At 44.6% G+C, this 23,966-nt stretch overlaps 1 protein-coding gene across 1 annotated transcript; it reads left to right on the top strand.

Moving 5' to 3' along the window:
- The first annotated feature begins 4,409 nt into the window (after nucleotides 1-4,409).
- On the top strand, nucleotides 4,410-17,206 carry PRDM13 (PR domain containing 13). The gene is made up of 5 exons (XM_006881235.1): nucleotides 4,410-4,553; nucleotides 6,010-6,141; nucleotides 7,305-7,425; nucleotides 10,668-12,399; nucleotides 17,014-17,206. Exons 1-5 carry the CDS (start codon nucleotides 4,410-4,412, stop codon nucleotides 17,204-17,206), a joined length of 2,322 nt encoding a protein of 773 aa, XP_006881297.1.
- Nucleotides 17,207-23,966: the final 6,760 nt, after the last annotated feature.

The raw sequence follows: 23,966 nt of genomic DNA, 5'->3' as shown, positions 1-23,966 counted from the left end.
GGGTGGGGGAGATCGTCTGGGAATCTCAAGAACATCTTTATTTCGCCTTTTAACTCCCCGCCTTTCTGATTAAAGAGTTCAGACCTGCTCCCCCGCCCGCACTCAATTATTCCCAGGGCATCTTTTCTCAGAAGCTGTCACCATCACTTGCTGAACCGCAACCCCACCGTGAGCCATTAGCCCTGTTCTTTTCCGTTTCGCTTTTCTTTCCTCAGTTTCTCCCTGCCATCTTTATAAATCTCCCTTGGAGGAGGAGCGTTGGAGCGGGTGGAAGTCTGAACACAATGCCACCTGAGAATTTCTGTCACTCTCTGCATATGCTCCTAAGTGCTTTAATCCCAATTAGGGGCGGCTGACACACGGTCCTATTCATTCCCATCGGCTCTTGAATACATTTGCCTAGAAATGAACTTCACAAATAGAGGCGCTCCTAAATGTGCCCAACAGCAAGGAAAATCGAATTGAGCGCGGGCTCATTCGGCGGCGGCGGCGGCGAGGCGCTGAATGTGGAGGTGCCCCAGACATTGCAATTCAGCAGCACGCTCGCTCGCTGACTTTTCTTTGCACCATGTCAACCGAAAGAACCGAGAACTAAGTTGGGGGACTCTGGTTAAAAGGCAACTTGAGAGGGGCTCTGAATACTTTTATGGAGCCGCTTCCAATGGAAGACTTAAAACACAACAACCACCGCCCCCACAAAGGCCGCACAAACCCCCCCAGCAGCGCCGTGGCTGCGTCCAGGCCGCGCCCTCGGAGCCTCCCCGCTGCCGCGCACCCACCGGCCTCGCAATTAAGGAGCCGCTGGCTCGGGCGCCGGCGCCGCATCTGCTGGCGTTCCCAGCGCGGCCGCCGCCCCATCCAGACGCCGCCCTGACGTCCCACCCGCGCCTCGGGGGCCGCGCAGCTGGTCCGCCCTGACCCGCGGCCTGGCCGGCGCGGACACCATCCGGGGCGCGGACACCCCAGGGGGGCGAGGCCCTGCGCGCCCCGCGTCACCCCAAGCTCGACCACCGAACGCTGGGCGCCCGCGGCCTCCCTAGCCTCCTGCGCTCCCTGACTCCGAGCCCCCCAGTCGCTGCCGTCCCGGGGTTTGGGGCTCTGCCCTCCGGCCACAGAGCTAATTAGCGACCCCACACCACCTGGGTCCCCAAGGCGGAGGGACCTGGGAGTCGGCCGATCTGCCACTTCCTCTCCCCACTCCCGCCAGGCCGTACCACCTCCTCCCACGACGCCAAACTAAGGCCCTCCACATCTCTGCCACTGTCCCCATCTCTACTTGGGGCCTTTGAGGGCGCTTTCCCTTAAAGCCAGCGCAGGGCGGCGGGACAAACCGCAGCGAAGGGGCCACGGCGCCCGCTTAGCGCCCGCTTCGCGGGCAGCGCCACTGCGCCCGCCGCCCCCAAACCCCTCGCCCGGCAACCAGGGCCCGGGAGGGATTTCGCTTGAACGAGGCCTCTGGACGCCCATTTTAAGTCCATAAAAAAGCCGAGTGGAATGTTTTGATTGAGCCTCAACATTGTCTTTGAATAAGGCTGAGACCATGTAATTAATGTGTCTTTTTAATAAGGGACAATACGGCCGTTCAAGCTATTTAATTTCATTTAATTTTCCATCCCATTTGCTGCTCAGCCCGCTTTTACTTTTAACACCCAGCCTTTCACGGCCCATCTTGCTCCACTGGGCACATTAGATTGGTTTCACCCTTGCTTTTTAGGGGAGGAAAAATAAAAGAAAATGTGTTCCTTTCCTCCTTTGTGGACAATTTATTTCACTTGGGGAACTTCAACTCTGAGCCACAGGATAGAATAAAACTCAGCGAGCTGGTGTGAATGCCTCTGGCGCAGGCTCTTTCTTCTCGCGGGGCTGGGAACCAGTCACAATTGGCTATATTAATAAATAACTTTCCTCACAGTCGGCCTTTACATGGTTCTATTGATAAAATTGTTCGCGTGTCGTTCACGCTTTTTCACTCATTAAGGAGGGCCGGTGAGGCGCCGCGAACCCAAGGCCCCGCGCTCTCCTCTTCCCGCTCCAGAGCTGGTAATTTAAAACTGGGTGTCATCCCAGAGTCGCCAGGCCAGAGGTTAGAGGGACATGTTCATGGCTTAAATTTATTACCCTCGATGCTTCCAGTGGCTTCCTCTCCTCCTCCCCTCCCAGGGCTTTTGCCATTCATGGGCAGCATCAAAGGCGCGCTCCACAGAGGGGCTATTAGACAGTTAAGAAAAACCAGGGGCAGCTCCCCAAGAGAGTGAGGGGCAAAGCTTCTGGTTGTCCAGATTCTGGGGTGACTCTACTCCTCCAACCCAGCTACTGGATCTTCAGAGGTCTTGGAACCCCCATATGTGTTCCACACCATCTGATTGGAGACGTTTAGACACCTTGATCTTGACCAGGTCTGAGCAACTCCATGACAGAACCCAAGAGTTTAAGATCTTTCCAAACTATTCACCTTACAGGTTATTACCACTGTCTTTCCCAACTAACTAGGGATGAGGAAAAGAGGGTGGGGGGAGGTATAGACTTATTTGCACTATGGATCCCATTTTACAGATTAGGAGATTAAGGTTCAAAAGCCATTCTCTTGAAGTTATCAGCCCAGAGATTGGAGAGCAAGGTTTCTGTCTAGTATGAAATATGCAGGTGTTGAGGGGGAATGGGAGGCACAGAGGGACTTAGAGAGATTCTCTGTGGGTCTGCACCTGACAGACATCTGAGTTACAGATGGTGCCTCATCTTCTTTCTGCCCTTGTTAACCAGCAGTCACCTTTGGCCCTCAGCCAGAGATCACAGGCTAGAGCTGCAGGTGAAACCATAAGGTTGCAGTTGGGCCCTTTGCCTTTCTGTAGAGTGGACAGGTCGCAGCCACAAGGCTTTCCAAGAGCCCCAAGCCCAGAGCTACTCATGCTTTTACTCAGACAGCGTTGGCCTGGAGTTCTGGCCACCGAGGTCAGGCTTTGGTGAGGATGGAGCAGGACAAGATGGCCAAAGTCGTTGTTGACTGCACTGGCATCTAACAACAGGGGTCAGGCAGTTGAAGCATGGTCAATCAGACGGAATGTCAGTAGGACCCAAATATTTAATGAACTTGATCACTAGGTTTCTACAATATGAAAATAGGCTTCTCCAAAAGAAAATGGGGAACATTTTGGTTTAAACTTAAAGCACTCATTCCTCTCATTCATGAACTAAATAGCCATAAGGTAGAAGTTGCCTACAGATGCCCACCTCATCCTTCTACACAATGACCTTGATAGACCGTAAGCCTTTATTGTTATTTAAAAGATTTTAAGTAGAAAAGTGTCCAGCATAAACAGAAATATGTCCAATCTGTTGGTTCTGGAAAGACTCTTCCTCATTTTACACTTAAAAACAAATCTGGGCTAGGGGTGGTATGTGGGGACAACGTAATTAATAATTTGGCCAAAAGAACCCTTCTTTGACCAGGGTTCCGAATCCCTTCAATGCTGCGGCCCTGCGGTGGATTCCCACTCCCCAAGGACGGTAAGGGCCAGAGCGCAGCGAAGCACAGCTGACCTCGCCTCCCCAAACTGACCCAGACGCTTCATATTTTGGAGCGAAATGGGACAGACGTACGATAAAGCAGTTCTAAATAGACGACTGGCCAGAACCCAATACCCTGAAATGGTAATATGGTCGTTATTTAAAAAGTGGAGGTATTTTCTGGTGTTTTCCCATCAAGTACCTGCCTAATTTCTGTATGGCACACGCCAGAAATCAATAGAAGTTAACAAGTCCTCCAAATAGTCCTCATCTCTTTGTTTAATCTCCTTTACAATAAAGCCGAGGGGAGAGAATTAAAAATCTTTGAAGTAGACCAGGGCTCAAAAGAATCAGCCAAGTAGACTTAAAGTAGTCACTTATTTCCCAAAACTGGTTTGTCGGGGAACAATAAAAGGAAGTAAAATTTATGGATAAATTATACAGTGGATTTGTCACTTAAAATATCGTAACTGTCTTGGGGACAATACCCCATGCTGAGGATTAATGGTCCCGCGGGACCTTTGATTCACCAGCGTCTTTTCTTCGCCCTTGACAAATTGGATTTTTAGGAATGGGAAGGTCGCCTGGACCATTGTGCGCCAGCCATTCAGAGGCCTCGATTATGCAGGGGGCTGAGGGAACCACTCCATGTGACCCTCTCGGGTGGGACTCTGCAGCTGCTTCGCAGCGCAACTCTCTCACCAAACTCCGCGCCCTTGCGGTGGTGGTGCCAAAAGGCGCCTGCCGGGATTGAAAAGGCGCAGTGCATGCCCGGCCGCGTCACTCCGCGGGCGGAGGACGCACGTCGGGGCGCGGCTCCCCTGCTCGCGCCACTCAGCCTCTGCCACTCGCGCCCTGCAGAGGACCCGGCGCGCCCGAGCGCCTGCCTGGCGGCGGCGGCAGCAATGCACGGAGCCGCCCGCGCTGCAGCCACCAGCGTGAGTGCAGACTGCTGCATCCCAGCCGGCCTGCGCCTCGGACCCGTGCCCGGCACCTTCAAGCTGGGCAAGTACCTGTCAGACCGCAGGGAGCCTGGGCCCAAGAAAAAGGTATTGGCCATTCTCACCTCTTTTCCTCTGCCGTTGCCTTCCCTTGACCCTGTCTCGGGAAAGAGATGGGAAAGGGGAGAGGGAGGAAAGGATGGATTGTGTCGTTACTTGCCAGTTCTTTGGGCGGAAGGGGTAAGGGGACTTTATTTCCAGCATATCGCAGGGAATAACAAGAGCGGGACGTGAGCTAGAGGACCTGGCTGAGAGGACACATTTCCGAGTAGGGTGTCTGGGGCTCTCTCGGTGCCGGGCACTCTTGAAACTCATAGTGCCCTCATTCCTGGAGTCTCCTTCACAACTGTGACCTGGTTTACCGGGAGCAAGGCATCAAGGGCTGCCTTTCCTCTTCTTTTCAATAAACTCATCTTGGGTTTCACTTGAACCTCAGGTACTTTAGTCCTATTTCCTTGAAAAGGAAAAAAAAATCCTTGGAAGGCTCATACTTCCTCAACTCTCCCCAAATCTCTCTCTGCCTTGATGACTGCTTGCGGTTTTGGGGAAAATAGAGAGTCAGGTGGTGGCTCTAACGCGTCGCCCAGTCCCCCGATTCCTAGGGCAGCTGGATGTCCACCAGCGTGGAACATCGGGGAGGGTCGCCTACAGCTGGGTTCTAGGGAAAATTTAGGGGTCAAAGCCCAACTCACAGAAGCCAGAACCAGCCCGCCAGTTCGGGCTCCCCAAACAGCGTCGTGATCACAGAAATTAAAGGACGAGGTCGCGTTCAGGCGTCCTGGCGGCAGGAGTTTGGGCTGGCGGGGATCGGCTGGGAGATGAAGGCAGGAGTTGGCCGAGGAGGGGAGGACGTTGGTTTTAACGTGCAGCTTCCCCTTAAGCAACTGCACAGGAGCCCACAGCCAGCCGGACTCGCTTCTGTCCGCTCAAACACCCTCTTCCTCTGTGGTCTAAAAGGTGTTCCCTGCGCACCACGCCCTCCTCTTTAAATGTGCTTTAATTGCTTTTAAACAGCCGGCCAGTCTGCGGGTCAGCTTTTGCCTGAACGAGCTCTGTCCGGAGACTTCTGCTGCTCGCCTTGCTGCACCTCCACGCAGGGCACCTGGAATGGGGCGGCTTGGGGCGCTGGCCGGGGGCTCCTGGTCCTGGGACTGCAGCTCAGCGTCTCTGACCTGCCGCGAGGGCTGGTCTCAGCCGCAACAGGGGGTTGGGTCAGGGGAGGTCGGGGTGGGGGGGACTTAAGTGCCTGAGAGGACACTCTCACCGATTCTTCCTGTCACGAAGCCGAGGAGAGGATATACTCTTAGTCTAACCGACGTCCTCTTTCCGCCGCCGCCGTGCCCCCCAAGAAACAGCCCTATGGAATCTCTTTCCTCTGTCCTGCAGTCTGCGGTGTGGCCCAGAGAACGTAACCATTTTCTAACCGGGTGGGATGGAGGATAAACTTTCCCTCCGGGTTGGGGGACTGACTATCTGGGGACAATGACCACTGCTTGTGTTGCAGGTTCGCATGGTGAGAGGGGAGCTGGTGGATGAGTCTGGGGGCTCCCATCTGGAGTGGATAGGGCTAATACGGGCAGCCAGGAACCCTCAGGAACAGACTCTGGAGGCTATTGCAGACTTACCAGGAGGACAGGTACGGTGGATTCTCCTCTCATGGCCAATTCTTTCTTCCCACCCAGCTCTCTCAAGTGGACACCCAATACCGAGAGTAAAGAGCAATTTAGCCACAGGGTCTAGTTAATCAACCCAATAACCCTGTAGATAGAGCTCTCTTGGTTTTTTAGTACTTCCCTAAGCAGAAACACTAAAAATGCATGGTTTTAACAAGAGAAATGTTTAGGAGGCTGAAAACAAACAAACCCCCAAAACTCACTGCTGTGAAGCAGGAACACTTCATGGGTTTTGGTAGGTTGCAGGGAGAAGATTACTCATCTTCTCTTTCCCTGCCCCTAAGTGGCTGGAAATTCGAATCAGACAAGTGCTGCTTTTGGGTTAGCAGGGTAACTCCTTATGGACCGGGCCACCATGGCTCCACAGCTGACAATCCAGCTGAAAAATCACATGCGAGGAGATCCGTCATTGGTCTTCCCAGGAGCAGTGGCTGGGTTCAAACTGCGCTTATCACTAGGCCACCATCCGCTGTTGTGTGCTGTTGAGTCACAACTAACTCACAGCTGGCCCTCCAGTGGGTTTTCAGAGGCAGTTAACTGCACGGGAGGAGATTGTCCATACTTCTCCTGCAAAGCAGCTGGTGGATTTGAACCGCATGCCTTTGAAATTGCAGCACTGCATCTTAACACTAGCCCACCTGAGTTCTTTAAATAGGCTAGAAATCCAAATTCAGAGCAGCAGCCCTAGGGAAAAGCTTCTTCTCTCTGATGGCTCTGGAAGGTCTCCCCGTCTCCTTAGCTTCTGCCTCCCAGTTCCTCCACATGTTTTGGCATCTATCTTAATACCATTTTCTTTGCTTGTTTAATCTCTTTCATGAGAGATTGATTAAAGATATATACTCTAATTTGACTCATTAACACAATAAAGACAACTCACCCTCAAATGGGATTACGGTCTCTAGAATAGAGGTTAGGATTTACAGCACATATTTTTTGGAACACAACTCATTAACGTTTACATATTAACATTACCACTTTTACCTTTATGAATGAGGAAAGTTCAGAGCAGCTTCATTTTTCAAGGGTTACACTGTGTCAGACTGGATTTGAACATTTCCTCTCATTTGTCCTTTGACAGATTATCTAGTAATGACAGATATCTATCATTCCCTCTTTCCTCCCCCAGATCTTCTACAGAGCGCTTAGAGATGTCCAGCCAGGGGAGGAACTGACTGTGTGGTATTCCAACTCCTTGGCTCAGTGGTTCGATATCCCTACAACGGCAACACCCACTCACGATGAGAAAGGTACTGCCTCTCTGGAAGGCCTCCTGTTCAGGTCAAGTGGACAAGGGTCCAGTCCTCCTCTGGATTTTGGGTGTGTCCCTAGATTTGAAGGGTTTTTCTTTTGAGCTGTGCAAAACTGAGTACATGTTCCCTGTGTATGGACTCAATATTATCACTACTTCTTAAAACCAACAGTAAATGATAATGAAAATGGCATTATAATCTGGTTCATGTTGGCATCACCGAAAAGTAGTCTTTAAAAAATATTAAGCTGAATTTTGTAGGGTCCTAACCCCAAAAGACAATCTTAACAAGCAATACAGATTTTTATTCAAACATTATTACAGTAATTACAACATGGACTCCAGAGAATAGAACTCAAACTTGACATATTTTTAGAAGGTGGTGTAGCAGAGATTATTCACTAATGTGGAGGAAAGGAATGCATTTCTGCAACATTTTAGGAGTATTATGGTATTACAGCTGGTCAGTTGGCAGGTACTGAGGCTGGTATTTATTCATTTCCCCCTCCTTACTTAAGTAGAATCTGGGATTTATCCCAGTTTCTTCTCAGATTTATTTGATCCCTTCCAAAGCCAAGAGCGGGTTTATGCAAATTAAGGTGCAGTGAGAAAAACAATTTCAAACGTTTTCTAGAACACTAAGCAGACTTCCTGTGGAAACAAAGGTTGGAGGTGCTAAGATATTTAAAAACTGTAGACTTTTAATACACAAGGATTCCCAGCTTTTCATTTTCATTGCTAGTTGCTTTAGTTTGTATTTTTTCCTTAAGGAACTATTATTATTTAATGAGACCATAATGAATGCTGTGAGATATTTTAACATACTTGTGAACTGCCTCATCCTTCTAGAGATGAGCTTAAAGACATTAAAACAAATATGGGAATTAGGAAACACTTTATGAACAAGACAGAATTAAGCTATTTGAAATGAGGAGTCATTTCAATTTATCTGTCCTCTGCCTATTGATTTTGTGAGTAAATTTGTATATATAGTATTCATGGAATTATCCTAAGAATGTTTTTTCTTTGTATTACACTATATTAAACTCTTTTGTCAACTTTGTTTAGTAAAAGAAAGCGAGACACAAGCCTTACAGTGGAGAACTCTCAAACCTTCCACTACAGTAGTTTGGGCCTATTAATCTTTAGCATTTCTGTACAGGATATTATCCTTTGGACACACTCAACTACCACAAAAATAGCTGATTTGAATAGTGGTTTTCATGCTTTCATTTCTGCTAGTTGGGATTATAAATATCATATGGTAATAGATGTCAAGCTGCCATTTTCATTACTAGAATTGTATAGGTTATACTGAACTCTGACTTCTCCAGTTTACAGATGCTTAAAATCTTGACTTTGCATGAATGCAGAAAAGAAATGAGGCCACTGCCTAGGAAGTGTATTTACTATTCTTGGCATGGGTTTGATGTCAGGGCCTGGAGAAAATGATAGGAAAGAAAGCCAAGAGAGGGCATGTTGAAACAGGAAATATGTAAATTTAATTCTTGGAAAGAGGAAGTAGAGTTACCATTTCCCCAACATTAATTAATAGCAGATTCCAGTTTCATAGTAAGATTAAGGAAAATACCGATCCTCTATTTTAGAAACAAAACTTATTTGCTTTGCAATTAACTGAGTCATTCTGAAGTTGCTTCTTCAAACTACTTTTAAAGAGTGATGGGAATGATGTTTTTAACTTATCCTGTAAGAGAACTCATCTTTCTCTTAAGAGTTTATTTTACATTCATGTTGAATAGAAGAGGAACTGAAACGATTTTAGCTAAATATTCCATAGACAATTAATTAAAACAGGTAGATTCTTCACTCTCCCCTCCCCCTCAGCCCCACGTTCTTGTTTCCTTTTGGCTTCAGCTGTAATACACTGCTCCTCATTTGACATTTTTTCTTAGTTATTTGGACAATTTCATGCATTATGTAAAACCAGATATAATATACTAAAGGAGAGTGAGCTCAGAATTCCCCTCACTGTTGTTTCTGTAGTAATGTTTTAGAAGCTTGAGCAGCTTGTGAGAAAGAATAAACTTTTATAAGACTGAGATACTTTGGAGACTTCCTTGGGGCTCAATGAACTCACAGACACTCTTCTTATTAGGCAAATGTGGTGTTTTAAAAGAAATTTAACTGCAAGATTTCTCATTTCTGTAAACAAGCAGCATGACTTTTTTGACCAAAAGTGCACTTCTACCACATGATTAGAATTTGTTCTATACAGATTATATTTACAGGTACTGACAAAATTAAGAACAATTAGTGATAGCATATCAACCACAGACACCAAAACATGTGGGCTATTCTAGAAAAAAAATTACATTATTAAGAGAACTGTGTACTTATTTAAAAAGGGAATATTTACATATTCATGTATTTTTTAATATTACAGATTAGTGTAATTTAAAAAATTATATCCACTACAAGCATTTTACCAAATTTGGGCATATCTATGAGTCAATTACCAAATGGAACAACTAGCAAGATAATGCTATACCATCCTTCAGATTTTAGCATATAAAGACAGCACTCCCCCTTCCCCAGTCAACTTAAAAGGGGTTAAAGACGAAATATACAAATAATTTTGAAGAATAACAAATCACATTCCCTATGTGGTCCTTTAGTTGGTCACGCTCCAGGAAAACCTCAGGCAAAGTGTTTAAGGCTGAGAGGGGTTGGGAAGGGTGGGTAGTGGACACAAAAGGCATTGTTCTATGAATAGGAATGATTACATATGGCCCATATATACAGGATATTGTCTCCCCTGGTAATGAGGCGCTCACGACCATTAGATTGGCCTTTGTTCAGTTTATCCAAACTCTTTGACATACGCCACTTATTCTGCAAACGCCAACAGATGGGCCCAGGCACAGCACAGCCTCAACACTTGATTTAAAGCAACAGCTGCTCTCTGCCACCCTGCTCTCCTCTCTTCTTCAGTCAGTTTTCCTGACTGCTGCCTTTCCAATGGAAAGGCCCAGGTCATCCCTCTTCATCTCGGAGTTTCCCCAGATGATGAAGATGATGACAAGGGTTGGCCATTTGGAACTTTTCATAGTCCTTACTATTGTAGGGCTATCAAACTCACTTTTTTTCCAGGGCCTCAAAAATAACTTGCTTTTTCCCATATCTCTGGGTAAAAAGTGGACTTTGCCTTGGGCGCGCGGGCGCTTTCTTTTCTGCGTGTTCGCATCTCACGGAGTCGCTTTTCCACTCTTTCTCGCCCAGGGGAAGAACGCTACATTTGCTGGTACTGCTGGAGGACGTTTAGATACCCTAACAGCCTTAAGGCTCACCAGCGTTTCCACTGCGTGCTCAGCGGCGGCCGCGCCTTCCTGCACCACGAGCACGCAGCTCGCCAAGGCACCGCTCCGGCCCTAGATGGCTTTCACCTGTCCCCGAAATCCACAGCACCCGACTTCCCCGGGGCCATCCCATCGGACACTCTGCGGCCCCATCCGCAGGCCGCGCCACCCGCTCAGGCCTGTGGAACGCGGGAGGGCATTAAGCGCGAGGCGTCCTCGGCGCCGTCAGCCACCTCGCCGCCGGTGGGGAAGTGGGGGCTTCCCAAGAAAGGCAAGGAGCAGCCAGAGCGCGCCTTGGACATGAGCGGAGCCTCCCGCGGACACAGTCACTTTCTGGGCATCGTGGGTGGCTCCCCAGTCGGGGGAGGCGGCCTGGCTTTCTACCCTGGCGTGCGCTCCGCCTTCAAGCCCGCAGGCTCATCCAGGGCCACTGCGGTCGCGCACGGCGACCCCTATCGGGAGGAGGGCACCGGCAAACCCGGGACTGGCCTGACCTTGGGCAGGCTGCTGGGCGGGGGCCGGCCGGCCGGGCGTCCCCGGAGCGGCGAGAACCCGGCGGCGGGTGGCGCCAACCACCACCATCACCACCACGCACACCACCACCACCATCACCACCCCAAGTGCCTGCTCGTGGGAGACCCGCCGCCGCCCCCTGGCCTACCCTGTTCGGGAGCTTTGCGCGGCTTTCCTTTGCTCCCGGGTCCCCCAGAGGAGGCTTCTGCTTTCAAGCACGTGGAGCGTGCCCCGCCTACCGCCGCGGCGCTACCCGGAGCGCGTTATGCGCAGCTGCCCCCCGCGGCCGCCCTGCCCCTCGAGCGGTGCACGCTCCCGCCCCTCGACGCGGGCGGGCTCAAGGCCTACCCGGGCGGCGAGTGTGGCCACCTGCCCGCGGTCATGCCAGCCTTCACCGTCTACAACGGGGAGCTGCTCTACGGCTCGCCAGCTGCCGCTTACTACCCGCTCAAACTGCACTTCGGCGGGCTGCTCAAGTACCCAGAATCCATCTCCTACTTTAGTGGACCCGCGGCAGCGGCAGCTGCGGCTGCGGCTGCCCTGAGCCCAGCTGAGCTGGGTTCCCTGGCTAGCATAGATCGAGAGATCGCCATGCACACGCAGCAGCTGTCGGAGATGACGGCCGGGAAGGGTCGTGGTCGCCTGGACACGGGGGCGCTGCCACCAGCCGTCGTAGCGGGCGGCGCTGGGGCCGGTGGCAGCGGGGTGGGCGGCGCCGGCAAGCCCAAGACGGGCCACTTGTGCTTGTACTGTGGCAAGCTTTACTCGCGCAAATACGGGCTCAAGATCCACATGCGGACTCATACGGGCTACAAGCCGCTCAAGTGCAAAGTGTGCCTGCGACCCTTCGGCGACCCCAGCAACCTCAACAAGCACATCCGGCTGCACGCTGAGGGCAACACCCCCTACCGCTGCGAGTTCTGCGGCAAAGTGCTGGTGCGCCGCCGGGACCTCGAGCGCCACGTCAAGTCCCGCCACCCGGGCCAGAGCTTGCTCTCTAAGATAGCCGACGGCCAGGGCGCAGAGCCTGGCTATCCTCTGGAGTCCGGGGAACCCAAGAGTGACAACGACAGCGACGTGGATGTCTGCTTCACTGACGACCAGAGTGACCCCGAAGGCGGGGGTGGCGGCGAGCGCGATGCGTAACCAACCTTCCAAGGGAGGGTGGGAAAGGGCGCGGATACAGGGACACAGAGAAGGCGGGTTTTAGAGAACCAGACTGCCTGATGGATGGTAAGAAGAGGGATCCCATTGGCAAACATTTTGATTTTTAGTAGAGCGACAGGTTTGGGACAGTAAGAGGTTTCGGGTGCAGTGTTGAAAAACAACACAAAAGTTGAGAGGCAAGGCACCCTAGCGCTTCAGCTCTTTAGATTCCACCCCAGCTTCGCGCACAGGGAGTTTGGGATCACATCCATGCAAACGTCACAGCGCCCTCGAGGGTACTCGATTTTATCTGCCACGTATTCTAAAGTTATACTTTATTTTCTGTGAAGGAGATTGTGCCTTTGAAACGATGTTTTGTGTGTATGTTACGTTAGTATCTCCCTGCATAGGCAAAAGAATAGCAACACTTTGATAGATGTGACATTGGTACACTTGTTTCCATTTCATCTGTTCTCGTGTCAAAGACTGCGCTATGACGCATGAATATATATAGTGGTAGCAGGTGTACAAATTGGTCAAGTTGCAATTATTTATAAGATAATAATGACAAATGTAAAATAATCTAAAGCATGAATCGAAGAGCACGCAATATATAATTTTAAAGATAATGCCCTATTTGGTAGAGTGCAAATGTGGTGTATGTGATTTCATAATGAATGAAGTACGTACAGTGGATACAATGTTTTGGTCTTGGTTTCAGTTTGTGCAATCTTTAAGAAAAATAAAAATACTTACAAATGAGAGTTTGTTCACTTCGTGATTTCAGCAAATTATTTAAAAAAGATTTTAGGAAATAGTTTTAGAAGAGTCTGTGCCAAAAAAGTAATAAAATACTTGAAGTTTAAATAAACACTTCGATTATTAACACAATAAATATTAAGCTATATTGTCATAGGAAATATGCAATTTTCAACGTGTGCAATTTGCAGGTCCCTGGGTACAGGCAAAACAATTGTTTTCAGAAATCTTTATTAGTTTTATGAAGCGTTTTTTTTAATGTATACTGACAGAAGCTAACGACCTTCAAGAAAGAAAAGGGCTCTATACTTTCTCAAAAAGAATTATGAACTTAGAATCATTGTTTCTTGTCATGTTCCATTTTGACAGAACTTTCCTTGGGAAGCAAAAAGGAAACGTACCCAATGCTTTTCATGATTCATGCACCTTTTAGTTATTTCTCCAACAAATGCTGAAGGATGATATATTTTAGTTGGACATACTGATCTATTTGTTTTATGTAGATAGACTTAATTCCCCCCTCCTTTCCACACTTCTGCTTTCAGTAGTTGTTGTTGTTGTTGTCATCATAGTCATTGAGTGCCTTCAAGTTGAGCACAACTCATAGTGACCCTATGAACAAAAGGCCTGAAGCCCCTCTACAACTGTCGACATTTATCAAAGTTCATAGTTTCCGGAGGCATGTTGTTTAGGATGTGGGTGCCACTCCTGCTTCCAAGCTTTCAGTAAGTAGTCCCATTTGGTAGAAAACAGACTGGTGTAAGTCACTAGGAGACCCAAAATTAAAATGATAAAGTTAGAAGCAATGATGCTGTTTATGAGTTAAAAAACAATGGCCAATAAAGAAGAATTTAATAAGAACATAATTTTGTGGGCCAAAGGTGGAAGGTATGTCTCATCCCCTCTTTCATACACTGGGAGAATTTCACTTCAGTTATATAGGAAGTAGAGGGTTGGCCCTAAAGGTAGGGGCAGGCAACCTAAGAATTCAGGTTAGCAGTGTTTTCTAGTAGTTGGTAGAAATATTCTAGTGGGTCACTGAAGGATCTGGATAGAAACCCATTTATGTTCATTTGTTTAAAAATGCCCTTTATCTTTAGCATCTTGAGTACTTTGACAGTCTTTAATCTATTGTCTTTGAGAAATACTGCTTCAGTTGCTAAGGGCCAACCTCAGAGACTGTCTAGACCACCACAACAGGAGGAATGGGTGGGTGGGTGTCTAACTTTTGTGAGTGCTACTCCGCAAAAATATTTTTTCTAGAGGAAAACTTACCTCAGGAATATTAGGTCGGTATAAATGATACAACCAGGAGATGTTTGATTTCATAAAAGAAAGCCAGAGAAAGAAGTGTGGAGTAGATGAACATGGTAATCAAGATGCTCTTATTTACCTAGGACTTTTCAGATCCTTTTACTGTTTGTAGCAATAGGGGAAGATGCTGGCCTTCCCATGCCAGGTTCAGGCATTGCCACCTCATACAGAAAAGAAGTCAGCCCAGTATCTGCCTTTCAACCTGTAACTCTCACTCCTGCTTGTTACTGTGGTCTCATCCATTGGAGCAAATATTTGAAACCAAGCTCACTTTTATTAGAAAACTTTCAGTTTTAAAGAAGAATGAGAAAGGCTAACTAGATTCCAAACATGAGAAAACAATTTTATCAACTATTGAAGTCATGAAGGACTGGACAAATTAGAAATGATCTAGAATAACTAATGCACATTTTTAGCAAAGTGGTAAAATGGAGTCTGGCTGGAGCCAGAGCATGAAAAGCCCTGGTAGACTATGTTAACAGTCAATAAGGAATAGGCAATAATAGACAATAAGGGAGGGCTGGTCATAAATAAATGGAGCTGTGTTACAAACCGAAAGGCACTAGGTCTTACCTGACTTTATGGGGGGGTGGGGGGGGGGAGAGAGAGAGAGAGAGAAAGAGAGAGAGAAAGAGAGAGCCATGCTCCTCACAGCTACCAAAACCAGGGCAATGAGTATATGTATGTCTGGGTCAGTGAGACTGGCTCAGGATTGGTCAAAGTTCAGAGCTATTGTACATAGGATTGCTATGAGCCACCGGCGACTAGATTACATATAACAAACAACTTCTGTACTAACTCCTATAGCTCTGACTATTTTTGGTGAAAATAGCCTGTAAAGAAATAAAAACCATAGTAAAAGAAAATACATTTAAAATTGATACTGTATTAAGAAAAAAAATCCAGGTTTATGTTTCCCTTTTTAAAAATTATGGCTATTAGAAGTTACTAAATGATGTTTATAAAAAATAAAAGCGGAACAGATTTAAAAGCTCTTAATAGCAGATCACTTTTAATTCTACATAGGTTGTCTCATACATGATATGTATATGCATATTAGGATAAAAAATTATCTTCATAGTCAAATCAGTGATATAGTATAATTATATTCTTTTAAAGGGTTCTGTGAATCACTGTTCTGCAGAACACACCTTTCGGTGTCCTACTCATTTTCTTTAATGATAGAATTTTAGAAATTAGAAACCTGTATGCTGTATGCAGGAATGGCATCCACTTCCTAAACAACATGCCTTCAGAAACTCTGTGAACTTTGATAAATGTGGGTAGTTGTAGAGGGGCTTCAGGCCTTTTGTTCATAGGGTGACTATGAATCCTGCTCTATTCCCAGGCAATCAACAACAACAATACTGGTGATTACAACTAACTTTGAGGGTTATCCTAAAGTCACTAGAGGTTTCCAGCCAAGATTTGAACCAGTTTTGTGAAGAAATACATCTATTTTTAAGTCTACATTATCTCTCTCTTTTGTTGTATGCCTTTCAAAAGGGAAAGATTCCAGACTGTTTGAATCTAGTAAATTTGGGTATTAAAATATAACCCAAATAAATTAGACCTCGATAACTAGTCTTGTCTATCTTACTATCTTGGAGTCTTGGACCAATTTTTCTATTGCCTCAACTTCCTAATCTGTAAAATCAGATTAGGTGAAATAAGCAATAGGATAATTGTGAAGACATAAAGAGTTAATGTCAGCTGTTTAAAATCATGACACATTGTAAACTCTGGAGCAATATTAAGTTAGTCACTCCTTATGTTTCCATTTCAAGAACAACAATGTAAGCAATAAGAGTCGATCTTTTTACAAACACTAGCAATTTTTTGCAAGTGAATTACTCTCAGCTTCATACGAACTCACACCAGCTGCAGTAATTAAAGATTCCTAACTTTTGCCCAAGTTTTAAGAATTTGTTTAGGCCTTCTACCAGGTCATTTTTCTGTTTTAATCTCAGAAAAACAGTTCAAAACCTGTTCAGATGGTTTATACGCAGTGCTTAAGAGCGTGAGAATGTTTTCTCTACTGAATGCTTGCTTAGCTAGGTAGGCAATGATGATATTAATGATGAGATTATTAAGAATGCAGGTGACGTGACCCGGTGGACACTTCCTACAGAGCTAAACAGAGAGCTAGGAATCCATCACCATCTACAGTTTCCTGAAGTTTTACCCTGAGGAGAATTTTACGGGTCTACATTCTGAAAGAGGTTAGTGGTAGTGACACTTCAGGTCACTAGCGTTCTCCTCTAATTGGGTCTACATAGGTGGTAGTGATGGGCTCCAGAGCAGAGAGGGCAGTGATTGGCTGAGGAGCGTTAAGTCCGAGCACTGCCATTGGCTCATTATTGAGTCTCCATAGGTTGTGGGCTGTTTGCTAGCGGGTGATTTGAGTTTGCGCTCCTGGGCCGAAGCCCGCCCCTCCAAGCGCCCTGGAGCATCAAGAAACAAGCCTAGCTTCGTTCCCCTGTGGCTCTCTTGCACTCACTGCTTCTCTTAACTGAGGACCAAGTTCTCCTTCTCAGGCAAACTTTTCCTGCTCAGGGTTGTGGGAAGAATTTGGGAGTCCCTCACTTTAGATGTACAGCCAAGGAGCCCTGGATTCGGGAATTCTGCGGAATTCAGCCGGAGCCAGGGAAGAAGGTGGGCAAAGGCGTTTCAAGAGCCGAATTAACCCTTGTTAAAGTGTCCGTGTCCGCCTGGAAGCTAGAGCATTAGCGCTGTGCTCTCTGCCATCTGCTGCTTCCTCAAATGGAAGAAGGGCAGAGGCGCTGTCGCCACTGGGAGGTCAGCCCCTTGGCCACACAGGTGTGAGTTGTGAAGGCAAGCACTCAGCAGACGGCGGGGCCAACTCCTTTAATTCCAGAAGGAGCGTGGCGCTCACTCTGAGCTGGATGACCTTTCCACAAAAGATGAAAGGAGAGCGTCTGTCGTCTGAGACTGTATTTAATTCAAATTAGATGGACGTTTCGGGACAGACAACTTGTTAATGCCTCTGCCTTGCATCCTAGGCTCCTTTTTTTTTTTTTTCTTAAAACCCCTAAACCAAAGCCAAGATAACCAAACAGGCATTAAATAGGAGGGATGTGTTTGCAAGTAACCCCTTTGAAAACACTGATTTTACTTTAAAGTCAATATTTTAAAGTTATTTTAATGTTACTATCTCATGAAAACAATAAAGCTAAAGTTCAAGTTCATTAAAGAATGTAAAAGTCACAGATGAAGATAATTTTTTTTTTATGGAGTCAGGAAACTTATTAAGGTGATAACATACATTATATATCCAATATCCTGAGTACTTGTCACTTTATTTTTAATTTCCTTATCTTTTTTATCATAATTTTACATGGTAGAAAATGAGTGAAAACACACATTTCTTTTTAATGTTGACAGTACAATAATGTTCCTGGAAGTTACTTTAAATAATCCAGTCCATGCCAAGTTGCATTTGAATGGGAGACACTCAACTCCAATGACTTACTCAGAAAGCCTTTAGGTGGAAATGTCTTATGTGACAGGAGAAACAGTGAAGAGAGGTGCAATAGCAAATGGCTTTAGATAAGAACATGGTGAAGGTCAAAGATTGTTTTAAATCTTGTTTTCTAAGTCCCTGACAACTGGCAGGAAGAGAAGATTTCATACTTGACACAGAGCTGTTGATTTCTGACTTATCACCTCAAGGGAAATAGATAGATACGGCCAGGTCAAATCCAAGTTTACTTGAATGCCATTGGACCATACCAGAACACATCTGTGAGCAACAAAATGCTTTTAGGTATGCCAAAAGTCAATATAATGAGAAATAAGCTATGTATGATGTCACATTTTATAAATTTTTGTGTGATTTTCAGCAATGAAAGAAATGCCTTTGCAACCAAGAATACAGAGAAAAAAAGAAAACATGTTAAAAGATTGATAGATTAGGCTTTCTGAGTTATTTAAAGCTAATATGCTAAACTCACTCAAGGAGATGGATTTATATGGTGACTGCAGCAATGAATTTAAGAAAGGCTGGGATTAGGACGAGGCATATCTTGCAGGATTGGTCAGGGCTTTGCTTTATTCTGTTGTTCGTAAAGTTATGATGACTTGGAGTCATCTGGAAGGTACCTAACAGTAATAACAATATACTAAAATGTGGTTTTAGGGTACTGGTTTTGCCATCCATAGGTGTACTTGTGAATATGTTGTACCCTATATTTGTTTAAAACATAAATTTTAGTGTATTATTATCCTGAATAGGGAGCTCTGGTAGCCTCGTGACTAGAAGCTGCATTGTAATCTCTAAGGAACACGGTGTGAGGCCACTAGCTCCATGAGAGAAGGATGGGCAGTCTCTTCCCATGAGTTTAACTGCCTCTGAAAACCCTCAGGAGAGTCAACTATGGGTTGGTTCCAACTCTATAGTACACAGCAACAACATTGTCTTGAATAGTGATTTGATAGCACTCTTTTATGAAATCTTATTTGATAATTATAACCAACTATTTTACAGATAGGGAACTCTGGTGACCAAGTGGGTAAAGAGGTGCACCATCAACCCAAAGATGTTCAAATCCACTTGTGATTCATGAAAGAAAGTTCCGTCTTTCCCTGTGCAATTTTCAGCCTCTGAAAATCTGATGGAGCGTCATCTCAGTCAGTTTTGACTTTACTGCAACGAGAGAGGTTTTATTTTTCTTTTTTATTCTTTGGTTGAGAGAGATATTTTACAGATACAGAGCTCTGGTGGCCTAACCTTTAGGAAGTTGCACTACTATACCAAAGGTGGTACCTCTTTAATGGTTTAATCCAGCAGCTGCTCCATAAGAGAAAGATGGCAAATCTTGTCCCGTTTGATTTATGTGTCCTGGAGAAAGTACAGGCAGAATACTCCTTGGAGGCAAAGATGATAGAGTGTCATCTCAATTTGGTCCTGTTACTGTTATTATACACTATCATGTTGAGTATGATTCATAGAGACCCTCTGAACAACAGATCTGAAACCTATCCTATGCCGTCCTCACAATCTGTGATACATTTAAGCCTATCTATTGCTGAAGCCACTGTGTTAATCCATCTGGTTGAGGGTCTTCTTCTCCTTTGCTGTCCCTTCACCATTCCAAGCATGATGTCCCTCTCCAAGAAATAACCTTCTCAGCAACATATCTGATACTATGCGAGGTGAAGCTTGTCATCTTTACTGCTAAGGAGCACTCTGGCTTCATCTTTCCCCAAATTTATATGTTCTTTTGGCAGTCCATGGGATAATTAGTGCTCTTCCCCAACATCACCGTTTAAAGGCATCAATTCTTCTTCTGTCATTCTTATTCATTGTTAAGCTCTTAGATGCATAGAAAGAGACTGAAAGACCATGGTCTGAATCAGGTGTACCTTAACTCCTCAAGCTGACATCACTATTCCTCAATAATTTGGAGAGATCTCTAACTATAGACTTTCTCAGTGCTTCTGATTTTCTGACTGCTGGTACCACATGTATAGATTGTGGATCCAAGTAAGATGAAGTCATTGATAGTTTCAAACTTTTCTCCATCTATTTTGATGTTATTATAGGTGCAGTGGTAAAAATTTTTGTTTTCTTGCTGTCGAGATGCAATTCACATTGAGGGCTGTATTTTTTTTTATCTTCTACAGCAAGTGCTTCAAGTTATCTTCACTTTAAGCTAGCAAAGTTGTGTCATCTGCATAACCAAGGCTATTCATGAGCCTTCCTCCAATCCTGATGCCACATTCTTCTTTGTAGAGTTCACTTATTTAATCTAGGCACATTTCTAGGACAGGCTATTTGTTGGAGAGGGACATCATGCTTGGAAAGGTGGAGAATCAGTGAAAGAAAGACCCTCAACCAGATGGACTGACAGTGTGACTGTAGCAATGGGCTCTAGTGTGTCAGAAATGATACGGATAGCACAGTATAGGACAGGGTTCAGACCTGCTGTCCAAAAGGTCACTATGAATCATATTTCATCTGAGAACCTAACAACCACAAGCCATGCATGAGTCAGCTATGAGGCACTTCTGACTCAATGGCAATGATTTTATGTTTTGAGTGTATTTTATACATTGGAGAAATTAATTTTGTGTGATTCGCTAACAATAGTCCCAGAATTTACTCCTAGTTTGTCTACACTATAGCCTCACTCTCAACATACTTTATGTTCTCTTTAAATCACTATCTTCTGATTAAGAGGAACCCAGAAATTCAGTAGGAGGGGATTTTTTATATCTAAATATATATGACAATGAGATGAATGATCAATGGCTCTTACTAGGCTTTTCAGGTTTAAACAGGGTTAAGTTAGAGACCGTCTCTGACTTTCTATATACTTGAAATCATCTTTAGAATTCTGACAAATTTCTGTAAGGTTGAAAGCTTGGGTTAAGGCTGTTCTAGTTTGGCTTGGTCTTATTAAACATAAAAATATGTATGTAGGAAGGAAAATATGTGTTGAAAATTTCAGCGCTTCTGTGCACTGCCAGAAGGAGCCTTAGTATCACAGTGTGGAGCATTATCAGTTGCTAATCAAAAGGTTGGCAGTTCAAATCTAACAGTTGTTTCCAGGGAGAAAGATGGATCATCCTTCTCCAAAAGCCTTACAGTCTTGGAAACCTGATAGATGGTTACTATGAAACAAATCAAATTTGATAGTAGTGTTTTGGGTTTTTGGGCTTTGTGTGTGTGTGTGTGTGTGTGTGTGTGTGTGTGTGTGTGTGTGCAATGTAGAGAACCAACCAATTCCTAAATTAGGATTCCAAAAGTTTTCCAATCTCCTAGCCTGCCTTGAGATTGGAGATTATCAGCAGTGTGATTCAGTTTTCCAAGTCTTTTCACATGTAGAAGCCTAACATTTCTAGGAATTGTACTGAAGTTACTTCATTGTTAAAGGTGTCCAAGAACAAAATAACAGAATTCCAGGTACATTTTTAACTAAAAAGTATCAGATTGAGGTAAAAATCTCAGTATATACAAAATGGTAGAACGGAATCAACCCAGATGAAGAATTTTGGGATGATGTTGAGATTTAATAGCTGTAAGGTCATGAAGATTGGAACTCGGATGTAGTCATTAAAAATGTACTTTATTGGGCAAAAGACAACACACTCATTATCAAAAAAGATATTCAGGTGTCCAACAAACACATGAGGAAATGCTCAAAATTACTAGCAGTTAGGGAGATGCAAATCAAAATAGTAGCAAGATATGGTCCTACCCCAGGACCAATAGCAAAGTTTAACAGGACAACAAACAAGAAACATTGTTGGAGTTGTGGAGGAATTGAAACTCATACACTGCTTCTATAACATGTTGCAGCCATAATACCCTATCATGTATCCCTTAGGGTATTATGATTATCACAAGAGTCCAGAATGAAGGTTGCATAGTGGAGTGCACGCGGGTCAGGGGGATTGCATATCAGTGAAGGAATTTTTCTTTTAGTTTTCAAAGAGAAGAGTGAACTGGGGTGGAGGGTGAAGAGGGGTGGGCAGGGAGAAAAGTGTAACAATGAATGAATGGAAATCCAAAATCTCTGTAAATGTTCATTAAAATTAATAAAATAAAATAAAAAAAAGTTGCAGCATGATGGAAGACAGTTTAGCGTTTCCTCAAAAAGGTGAAGATAGAAATCCTATTTGACCCAGTTATTCCACTACTAAGAATAAACTCTAAGGAAATCAAAGAGATCAAAAGATATATGTACACCTCTGTTTATTGCATTATTCACAATAGCAAGAATTCACGGTTGCATTATTTACAATGTTGTTGTTATGTGCCATCGAGTAGCCTATGACTCATAACGACCCTATGTATAACAGTCCTAAACCCTGCTCTATCCTTTGCCAATCTTATTTTCTCTGACACACCCATACCCATTACCCCAGTGACTGAGTCAATCCATCAAGAGTCTTCCTCTCCTGCGCTGTCCCTCCATCTTCCGAAGCATGATGTCCCTTTCCAAGGACTGATCCCGTCTTGCAATCTGTCCAAAGTATGTCAAATGAAGCTTCAGAATACTTGCCTCCAAGGAGCAGCCTAGCTTCACCCTCACCAGGATGAATTTGTTTGTTCTCCTACAGTCTATACTTTTCTCCAGCACCACAGCTCAAAGGCATCAACTCTCCTTCTATCATCCCTAGTCTTTGTCCAGCTGCTTCCATTAAAAAAATGGAAATAGCTTAAATACCCATCAACAAATGAATATGTAGGGAAATTGTGGCACATTCACACAATAAAATATTATGAAGCATAAAAGAACAATGAAGACTTTGTAAAAATACTATCCAACATGGATGAGCCTAGAAGACATTATGCTGAGTGAAATAACAAAAGGATAAAATAGAGTAATTGAGGAGGAGGGTTGGAGAAAGCAGAAATAGAATGTATAGACAATTAATGCTGTAAAGGAACAGGAGAAGGAAGGATAAACCTGGGAAGGATTGATGAAAGGACAATATGACTATTGTGATGAACAACTCAGAACAGGATATGTGTAACTGTTCAAAGGGAGGGCAGAAACAGAAAAGAAAAGAAGGGGAAGGGCAGCAGAGATTAGTGAATGGATGGGTGGGGTAAAGAAATAGGCAAGGGACAATAAAGATTTGATGTGATAAAAGTAATTGATCAAATTGTAATTAATGATAATGTATGAATATACATTATACATGATTCTATATATATGTAATATATATGAATGATTGCATGACAACTACATTTTCTAAAAAAGGAGTTTTGATTTTTAAGTAGATTATTTATCCTCACATGTTTACAGATTACAACAGTTCAAGAAAATGTATAGTATTTGTTGTTGGTAAGTGCCATTGAGCCATAGCAACCCTTTGAATGAAAGTCCTGAACACATATAACTTTCATCATTTCTCTAAGTTCATAGAGTTTCCAGAGTCAAGCTATTTCAGAAGTGGATGCCACTCCTGCTTCCAAACCTGTTTTAATTTGAGAACTCCACCAAACACTGTACACCATGGATGAGTAACTGTTATTGCATTTGACACATCAGTCACCATGAGTTACCTTTGTGCAGCAAATTGACAAGCCAGTGCTATACTACTTAGAGGAATGTTTCACTGAAAACAATTTAAAAAAGCCTTTTTAAATATGAGGCCAAATCCAATCAGCTCACACCCAATTGAAGCAACAATCCACAGCGAAGCCTCAGCCAAACCTTTGCCAGAACAGAAAACACCCCTTTGTATAATCCAGCTGCTCCAATTCATCTTCCTGAACTGGAAAGCAGACCCCATATTGTATTTAGCAGTCTTAATTTCATCTTATTTTTTCCCTACCTTATTTTTGTCTGCTTCTGTGCACTTCATAGGTTATCACCAGAGATATATTTGTCCTGAAGTTCATTGACTTGAGTTTCTTCCAAAACAAGTACCTAATTTTGTGTTTCTTTGAATATATATTTTGTTATCGCATATTTATTTTCCAGTGTTCTTTTTCACAACTTTAAGCACCTAA

Source organism: Elephantulus edwardii, unplaced genomic scaffold, assembly GCF_000299155.1.
Source record: "Elephantulus edwardii isolate Elephantulus edwardi_28Jun2011 unplaced genomic scaffold, EleEdw1.0 scaffold00013, whole genome shotgun sequence".
Taxonomy (NCBI): domain Eukaryota; kingdom Metazoa; phylum Chordata; class Mammalia; order Macroscelidea; family Macroscelididae; genus Elephantulus; species Elephantulus edwardii.
This window is presented reverse-complemented; position numbering and strand designations above follow the sequence as displayed.

Coding starts and splice junctions, on each gene's coding strand:
- PRDM13 (XM_006881235.1), top strand. CDS start 4,410: ATGCACGGAGCCGCCCGCGCTGCAGCCACCAGCGTGAGTGCAGACTGC. Junction 4,554..6,009: donor AGCCTGGGCCCAAGAAAAAG/GTATTGGCCATT, acceptor CTTGTGTTGCAG/GTTCGCATGGTGAGAGGGGA. Junction 6,142..7,304: donor CAGACTTACCAGGAGGACAG/GTACGGTGGATT, acceptor TTCCTCCCCCAG/ATCTTCTACAGAGCGCTTAG.